The sequence below is a fragment of the Pseudochaenichthys georgianus genome, chromosome 15 (assembly GCF_902827115.2).
Source record: "Pseudochaenichthys georgianus chromosome 15, fPseGeo1.2, whole genome shotgun sequence".
In the NCBI taxonomy this organism is placed as follows: Eukaryota; Metazoa; Chordata; class Actinopteri; order Perciformes; family Channichthyidae; genus Pseudochaenichthys; species Pseudochaenichthys georgianus.
The window spans coordinates 16459351-16469230 of NC_047517.1; the positions used below are offsets into that span (position 1 = coordinate 16459351).

Genomic DNA, 9880 nt, shown 5'->3' on the forward strand with positions numbered 1-9880 from the left:
CAAAGTAGCAATGAGCTGTCATGTGGGTATACGGCATTAATATAATGCTGCGCATTATGGACACAAGTGATTTTAACCCATTTATTAATTATATGTTTTACATTGGATAACACCAATGTGTTTAATAATGGCAACTTCTGATTGTGGGAAAAACGAAAACGTTCAGTAGAGACGTCCCATAGAACATTTGCGAAACACAATAGCCAGCATGTGTAGTTCTGGGGGGGTGTTTGATTCCAGTTCTGGATAGTCTGGATAGTCTGGCGTGGTTTCGTTCCATTTCACACAGCTGTTTGACGCTCTGCGTAACCTTACGGGAACTGTAGTCCTAAACGATAGCTGGGGATTATGGGTAGTGTAGTGTCTTCGGCCATCCTAAACTCAGAAATGTTGACAATCGCAATGATGCTCGAAATGTCCCTTATAGGCCTACGTCTGTTTCCGGTTATTTTTATTTTGAAATTCAGTTCCTGACGGACACCAAAAAAGCCCGAAATTATGGAATTAAACCCATAAATAAAAGCAAGGATAATTGTGTGTTATTGGTGAGTAAATAACAGTGTGTTATTTTGAAAAGAATAACAAATTAGAAGGAAACAAATATTTAAAAATACAGATTTCAGTATCCTGAGGCTCTGAGCCCCATTTATTTTCCTCACAGACGGCAACAAAAGTCCGAAATTATACGATTTAAAATAAAAGCAATAATTGTGGCTTGATATTGAGTAAGAACATGTTTTTATGAACCACACAGCTTCCGGTCTTCCACGACCCGACCGGAGAAAAAGACGTGCTGCAGCCTGCAGGCACGAAACACGTTACCGGTAGAAATACATTGCTTTTAAAATCGTGCTGTGCAACACGAAAAAAAGGGGCAAATCGTGATGGTGAACACGAATCAATAGATTAAAAATCGTGTTGGTGAACACGAAATGCCGTGAGACTGGGTTGGCAGTACATATGCAGGAGCCTGTACGTGGCGCTGTAACTTCCTCCACAAAAGCAGCGAAGAAGCATGGTTGTCATGGTTGCCCTTCTGTTTATAGGGCGTACACACGGAGCCGTTGGACCCCCCAGAGCGTTGCATATGCCGTTCTATCCACCTTGGGACCTGTTATCGTTTCCGCAGTCGTTTAGTGCCGTATTCGGTCATCCTCGTGTGGCCGAACGGTCTATATGACACTAAACAGTAACGCAAACGACCGTTTTCGTCCTCGTGTGGCCGGGGCCTAAATGTCTTTCGGTTGATTGCCGGATTGTGGCAATAATCATTCTCTTTCTCGCTGTTGCACAGCCCACCCACATGGGACTCTAAACAAGATCAATTGAATGCAAATACAATGAGATCTAGGTCTGCTTTGTAGTCACCAATCCTCTGTAAGAGCTGTTGACGATCCTTTGTCTCCCATTTGACCTGATGTCAAGTCAAATATAGCAAAGATACCAGCATACTTCCCTGTTACGGATCAGATAAATATCATAGCTACGGGGGGCTGAAATTACCCCCTGGCTGGTGAGTAGGGGGTAGAGGAAAGTGTCCCCCCTTCCCCCTCTCTCTAGGCTAATAGCTCCATGGGGAGCAGCTTTCTGTCCACTTCATGTTTCCCATTTGGTGGTTACAACCCTGATGGGGATGTTTAAGGATGGGAAGCCTTAACGCCCCCATTTGTTTTCCTGCAGGTAATCGATGGCAGACTCAGGGTTACAGCTAATGTGATTTATGTGTCCCATTTCAACTGTTATGATTCATGTACAAATTGTCTTAGGTGATGTAAATTCCCCAATCTTTTCACAACTTGCTGACAGCGAATCCCGGCTGCCAAACCCATGCAATTAATCCATGTTTGTGTCCGTTGCCTTTGTTTTTTCCCCCATCCGATAACAACACCTGCAAATCATGAACATTGAATGTTGTGACACTGAAACTTAATTCTACAATGGCGACAAACGCGGAGACAAAGATAGAAACATTTCCTCCCACACAGAACGACAAGTCTCAATGTAATTGGCAGGTATTTCTATCAGGTTTCATGTGGCATAGCCGTATAAATTAATCATAATTCACTCTTGACTGTTAAGTGAATCATCCACAGTCTAAACACAAAGGAAATCAAATCAACCTATTAATTCAGTGATGCACAACCTTGTAATTATGCCACTACCTGCAGCACATTAATATCTCTCCTTGATTTCACTCCGGGGGAACATCGATGAAGTAAACATGGATTGTGTGCGATGTGTTTAAAAGTTGTTCAACAAAACCTTGATCAACTGGGAATACTGTGTTTTAGACACATAGTCCCCTGATAAAAGCCTCGTTGAAGGAAAAAAGCGTATGGCAACTAATTGAGCTAGAAATTGCAATCAACTACAAAAAGAAACTGCACTTGGAAGTCCAAATCTCTAACTACAATGATGAGTCGTATCTGTTTTAACAGCAGCTGCAATGTTTAGAAAACACATTTTATACATTATTTAAGCTGAGTTCAAGGTGTAGCTCCCAGTGTTGAAATTCTTTTATATCTTTTTCTGACAAGATGAGAAAACACGCTTCTCAAGCTGCTGCACTTGGTTGTCAAGGAAACATTTCTGAAAATGTAGTGCGTTGTGCTCTGAGATAGCATTCTCACATATTTGCATAAAAGGCAAAATACCACATTTATGGCAAAGACATTCAAAGGAACGTTTTATTTTACGAAACTGAACCACTTTCTCTGCAGCTCTAAAATGCAAGGATGTGAAAGCCACAGTGTAGCCTTCCCATGACTCCCTAACCTAAAGTCCTCCAAATGTTTTCTGTTGATGCTTTATGTTACAGGGAATGTAGCTGGCGTTTTATTATCTGATATCTGTTGTGTGTTAGTCTGCTTGGTGCTGAACAGTGATGATGCAGTGTCCCTGTCCTGGAGCCAAGGACAGACCCCTGTATGAGGCAGAGCGGAGCCTGATGGAAGGGGAGAGGGCTGAATGGGACAGAAGAGACTCCTGAATGCACCTTTTGTTGGGGGGAAATCTAATAGATCATAAAATATAGCTTTATGTATATACAGCAGTATAATCACATGAATCAAGACGAGAAAATTGACACACAAACTGTAATAAACCATAAACCTGTGCATAAATCAGTTCAATCTATAATAGACAATGCCCTTAAGGGGCAGTGATGTGATTTCCTCCACACTCATGAATTATGAACACATAAGGAAGGAAGACAAAAGGGGTAAAGCTGAGCATACAGTATATGAATGTAGATCATCCGTTGATGTGAATCAAAGTCCGAGCCCAGGCTAACTGCCCTTTAAACGGAGAAGTTATATTGGACTCCAATGTGTATAACAAAAAGCATGTAAATTAAGATATAAATTATAGATCACTGGATGAGATGTGGGGGGATTAACAAAGTGTAAGATAAAGGTGCTGCATCAATCTCCCATACTGATTTTAGCTGGGAGTGAAACTATTAAGATCACAGAGGTGTTACCTTGTGGAACTGACAATAAGTCATTCACTCATTTACAATTCAGCTACCCAGAGTGACTTTGCGCAAATGAGGAAGCAGCTAGCAGTTTAGTGTCTGGCTCAAGGACACTGTTAACAGCGCTGTTAATGGGTGCGCTGCCTGTCACAGGGATCAGACTCGTGACCTTTCATTACACAATTTGTTTCTAACCACCGAGGCCTTCTTTTCTTACAATTTTGTAATGTGTTTCACCCACAACAGTTGGTATTAAGTTAGAATAAGTCTTGTGCTTTATAATGAAATGTAAAATAAATCTTGTTTTAAAAAAATAATCTAATCTCTGAATTGTTCGCTATCAGACGGTTTAAACCGAACTGGCTGATACTGCAGGGTTTCTGGACTTCCCTTCAGTGCACCAAACGTTGTTTACACTTCGATTGGCAACTTCCTCATCGAAGAAAAATGTAGATCAACCCATATAAACAGATGTCTGTATATTAATGCAGACTAAAAATGAAAAGGCCAATTGAAAGCCAAATCCTTATCAGGTGATAGGCGGTTGTTAAAAATGCAATCACTGAACCAAAGCGTCTCGCCTCTTGTGCTTTCCACACAAACTGTTTACCTACTGTAAACGCAACCAAATTCTGCTAAAACCAGATTGGTCACTTCTATTTGAACTAGAAATCAGAGTAAAAACGGACAACAAACAGAAACCAGAGATACCAAAATCTTGTCTCGTTGCCCGTTGATTCTGGATTCATATGCAGATATTTGTTTATAGAGATTAAGGAGGATCCTAACTCATCACTCCGCTTGTCAAGGCTCAATTATGTCTGACAAATCCAGAGGAAATAGTCAATAAGAAAGCAGCTTGGTGAAAGGCAAAAAAACGGCTGTTACGCTTGACTGAATATTTCAAACCACGAAGCCTTCTTATGCTTCCATGATAGGAGCCATAAACAGCCATGATGGCGGCTGTCAGCTGATCCCCATCTGGTACATTTGTGACCATATTCATTCATGACTGCAAAAATCTGCATGATTGATGGCAATTAGGTTTAGTTGTCGTTACACAGTTGGAGGAAAAGTGCAAGAAAGCACAGAAAGCCAATACTTTTGACTTCTCAATACACTGCAATTCATGGAGTGAGTAGTTATGGCTTCATACTGTAGTAATGAAAGCAGTTTGGTTCCTCTGAGGAAGGATTATCCCTAATTGGCCCAGCTGGATAAACAGAGCTAGTGGTGTTAGCATACTCTATATGCCAGAGAAAAACACACCAACCTTTCCCCACCTTTATTTAATATTATCTCCCAGCCCAGGCATTATTACATCTTAGAGGATTCAAACGTTCCCCTGACATTTAGTCCCACCTCGCACATCTCCTGTTCTTTTTCTTCTCTTATCATGTCACTCAGCCAGCTAATTTTGTAGATTTAAATTAAAAAAAGTCTGATATCCGTACATCCGTTTACCCCACATCTCTTTTGGGCTCTGGCCCCATCCCAGGCTCCTGATTCACCGCTATGTCCGGAGATCAATATAAAGGCTCTGTCCCTCCCTTCCCCTTCTCCCCCATGTCTCCACAAACTGCAGACATACAGCCTGCTGGGAAGCTGGCTTTTTAACATCCCATACTGAAAAGCATCTCCTCTTCCTCCACCCCCCCCTTTTTTTTGCCTCTTTGGATCACTTTTCATCTCTGCACCTCAGATGAAGAAAAAAAAATGCACAGAACCCTAATGGGATCCTACAAGATGAAGGAAACCAGGATTCTTTTTTTGGGAGCCAAAAAAGAAACAGCCCGAGAAAATAGGATATCAGTGCAAGACACAATGTGAAGAGAAGACAGGGATGTGAGAAGGGAAGAAAAAAAAACACAGGGTGAGAGAGTTGTGCATTCAGCTAAGCTGCAAAAGGCTGGCTCGTTTCCCCCCTCGCCTTCCTCCACCCCCTGGAAAAGTGTTCCGTCTCTCTCTCCACCTCTTTCCTCTCTCCCTCGCTCTGCAGCTGTGGTCTGCTGAGCGTCACCTCCACCCAGCAAGTGCCTTTACTTGAGCAGAAGGGGGAGAAGGGAGAGGAGCGAGGCTGTGAGAGAGCTTATCCCGGGAGTGTGTCTGAAACGCAACAGAGGAGCATCTGACTGTTGGAGTAGAGCGCTGGTGGTGCTGGCAGAACATGCACGAGTGGAGACGGGGGAATCCAATAGTGCTGTTGATCCGGGAGTCCCTGGCAAAAGCTGCTTTAGCAGGAGACTGAAAACAGCGCAGCAGCCAGGGTCTCGCCAGGGGGGCAACATTTTACAGAGACAACGATGCGTGGAGACAGCTGAAACCTACACACACGCTGGAAAACACACATGCACTCCACTTTCACTACAAACCTCTTCTTTTCTGAAAGGCACAAACTTGCACAGATACAGAATGGTACATTTTCCTGTCCGTGGATCCTGGATGATGGAGAGAAAAACTTCTGGAGAAGGAATTTTTTTTTAAACCGGACTTAATGCAGAGATTTTCACACTAAGAATAACTTTCTCGATTCGGGGGAGTTGGAGGTTTAATCCCTCTATCTACGCACAACACCACGTAACCTGCTATTCCTAATTGCAGGAATTGAGAGCGGTCTTTGAGACCATTAAAATGCCTTCTCCCGATTCAGTCTGAGCAGTAAGTGGATTATGACAGCAATATATTGGGATTTCTTCGCTTGAGAAAGGAAAAGAAAACGAGAGAAAAATATCCATGACCGGTGGATTTACGTCGGTAAGAGAAGGAGAGGATCCCGTGCGTTTTTTTCCTCTCTTCTTCTGTGGATTACAGATGGGCTTTGTGATATCCCAGTGCAGGCTCATGGATGATCGCTCGCTGCCAGTCATTAGGATAAACTACAAAGAGGGACACAAGTGAGTATTCAGCTGGATTTTTATCTCTGAAGGCTTAAGCTTGTGTGAAAACAAGGGTGTCGGAGAGGAATCTGGAATGAGAACACTTCGCAGCAGCTTTTTTCTTTCTATTTCAATAACAGAAAATCCAACTGGTTGATTAAACTGCTGTGCTGTGTTTGATGGAGTGATTATCAGGGTGGTAAGGTAGACACACATCCTGAGATTGTTGTGATATTTAATTAATTGTTACAACAAGGATCCTGTATGTTTACAGACCATTTGCCAATGAACATAATTTACTAAATGAGGGGTACTGTCTACCCGGCAGGTGGCATGGGCACAGGCGGAGATTGATTGAAGTGATCTGTGTGAATCCTATTAATGCATCCTGGACTCTGGCCAAGGCAGAAGCAATGGAGGGTTACACCGCTGTCTAGCAGCCCTATCTGATCTGCACCCACACTGGACAAACCGAACACCCTCTGCACCCCCTCTTCAGCAACACTCATCCTCTCGCCCAGGCAAGGATGGTACCTCCACCCCCCACCAACAAGCCCCATGTGTGCCTGTCCACCATCCTGATCATGAGCAGCATGGCCTTGATTGATGCCTACCTTGTGGAGCAGAACCACGGGCCACGAAAGATTGGCATCTGCATCATGGTGATGGTAGGTGACATCTGCTTCCTGATCGTCCTGCGGTACGTAGCGGTGTGGGTGGGTGCCGAGGTACGGACAGCTAAGCGGGGCTATGCCATGATCCTCTGGTTCCTGTACATCTTTGTGCTGGAGATCAAGGTCTACTTTGTGTATCAAAACTACAAGGCGGACAGGAAGAGCCTGGACGCTCTTGCGAGGAAAGCGTTGACTCTGCTGCTGTCAATTTGCATCCCGTTGCTGTTTGTGGTTCTAGTTGCTATCGACCACATGGAGTATGTTCGCGCCTTCAAGAAGCGTGAGGAGATCCGTAATCGTCTCTTCTGGGTTGTGGTGGACTTGCTGGACATACTGGACATCCAGGCCAACCTGTGGGAACCCCAAAAGAAGGGGCTTCCATTGTGGGCCGAGGGCCTGATGTTCTTCTACTGCTACATACTGCTGCTCGTGCTGCCCTGTGTGTCCTTGAGTGAGATCAGCATGCAGGGCATCAACATTGTGCCCCACAAGATGCTCCTGTACCCCATCCTGAGTCTGGTGACTGTCAACGTCATCACCCTCTTCATCCGCGGGGGGAACATGATTCTGTACAGGGACGCCAGGGTATCCGGGATCCTGATGGGTAAGAACATCCTGGCCATCATCCTAAAGACCTGCAGCTTTGTGCAGTACAGGAGACAGTTGCAGAACGCTTCTCCTGCCTTCGGGGTGAAGCTGCAGAAAAACTCAGTGGCCCACGCTCGCCCTGCCCCCCCCCCTCCTCAAGTGATCATGCAGGACCAGATGCCCCTCCCCGAGGTGACGACGTGTGAGCACACATGACCCCCAGGAGGCTGGGAGGGCACAGCGTTCCAAACCTTTCGGGCAAGTGAACACGCATTGATGCTTGACGGCACACAGGACACCGCAGCGAGGACAGAGCAGTGCTTTATCCAAAAGCTGTCATGGTGTAAAACGCAGCATCACATGTGACTTTGCAATCCCTCCAATGAATTTAGTTAACTGTGTACTTTTTCTAACTGTACAAAAGATTTAAAAAAAAAGTAAACTACTGCGAGATTAGAAGATATATTTTTGAATTGTGTGTGTTTCATTCTTATCTTAAAGTTAAGTTGTGGTGTGTGTATTTCTGTTGTTCAAATGTCCCTAGTAGTCGAGGGCTTAATACGATAATACTATGGGAGATGCGATACTATGGGAGAATCAGAAAAAAAACAGTTAAAGCGTTCTCTTGAAGGAAGTGTGTTTTCTATATGTGATTCTTTGATATAAAGTATTGTGTACAACATAATGGCCTTTCTGCTCTTTCTCTGGCTGTAAAATGTTTTTTTATTCATGAAATATGAGTTATTGCACCAATTGGGTTTATTTGACTTTTAATCAATCTTCAGCAATTGCACTTTAATTACACTGGGTTACAAAAGACAACAGACAACGATTTTGTTTGCTCTTGTTCAATTTACATATAGAGACTACTTAATTGTTCAAGTGGTGCCTTTGGAATATCTTTTATTTAGAAGTGTCATCTTATTTTCTATGATGTTTATTTTGAGCGAGGAGGAAAACATGCAGTTATGAGCAGTTTCATCACTGTATAGATTGACCATCATGCCGTAGCCATAGGAAAGAATACATAGCTCAGGGGCCCCAGTGCAGATAGATAAATGAACCTGAAATAAGGAAACCTGTATCCTCCTCTGGCACACAGTGACTATGTGTGTGTGCCTAGTGACAGATCTGAGTAAGCACTTTCATTTTGTTCTTCACCCAAAAGGACAAAATGGATACTTTGGTCCAGTAATATGGATCCAAACAACAGCCAAGAAAAAATCATGCCTTCTAAAAAGACAAATCTCTTAGTGTCTCAAATAATCTTTTTCCTCTCAATCACCAGTTGAGTCAGAGCTGGTCTTTCTCATCCTTATTTTTTTACTGATACGCACTTACTTAGAAGACTGATGGTTATCAGAAGGACAGCCTAGCATTTGAAGGAGTGTGTTTACTGGGTGGGTTATTGCCAACAAAGCAAGCGATGCAAAAATAAATTGAACAATGAAGTCAAGTGGTGTGATACGATGTTGTCCAAAAAAAGGAATTATCCTGGCACAGGTGTGACAGTTTAAATAATTATACCTTTTGTACGATAGGCTTCTATGCTTGTACTTGGGGTACTTTCCTTTGCATAATCTCTCTGTTACCCCTGAATGCTTGCATTATTTAAAAATGACTGGCAGTCCATTTTTGGTTAAGTCCTTAGAGTGCAGAAGTAGGGCTGCTCAATTAATCGTATTTTAATCGTATTTTAATCGCGATTACGGCTTGCAACGATTACGAAAACAACGTAATCGAAATAAAACGATTATTTTTTTATTATTAATAATATTATTATTTTATTTTATTTATTTTTTGGTTTTTCAGTTGAATTATACTTAAAGTTCAGGGTAATAAACTGTTAAAAACATACTGTCTCCAATAAATGGATGTTTTCAAAGTCAATGAATAAATCGCATTTAATAATCGCAATTACAATTATTGACCCAAATAATCGAGATTATGATTTTTGCCATAATCGAGCAGCCCTATGCAGAAGTTGGTCCAACAATTTGTATCTGTACAAGCCCCAGTTACAGGAAGGTGGCAACTTCCTGTGAAACAGACCAGGCTATTACATCAAGACTGCTGTAGCCAGCATTATTTGAATGTGTTGGTGTCTTATGAAGTTACAGCATCAGCAATTTAGACTCTATATGGATTGCATTATTTTTACAGATCTGTAGCAATAAAAGGAAAATAAAAATCATCCTTTAAAGATGAATGCACTGAATGAAAAATTCAGTTCGGGTGATAAACAAGGGGGAAAGGCTTTTCTGCGG

General features: G+C 42.6%; 1 protein-coding gene across 1 annotated transcript; it reads left to right on the top strand.

Moving 5' to 3' along the window:
* The first annotated feature begins 5518 nt into the window (after positions 1 to 5518).
* Positions 5519 to 8280, top strand: LOC117460004 (transmembrane protein 121). The gene has a single exon (XM_034101202.2). It carries the CDS (start codon positions 6879 to 6881, stop codon positions 7827 to 7829), a length of 951 nt encoding a protein of 316 aa, XP_033957093.1. The 5' UTR covers positions 5519 to 6878; the 3' UTR covers positions 7830 to 8280.
* Positions 8281 to 9880: the final 1600 nt, after the last annotated feature.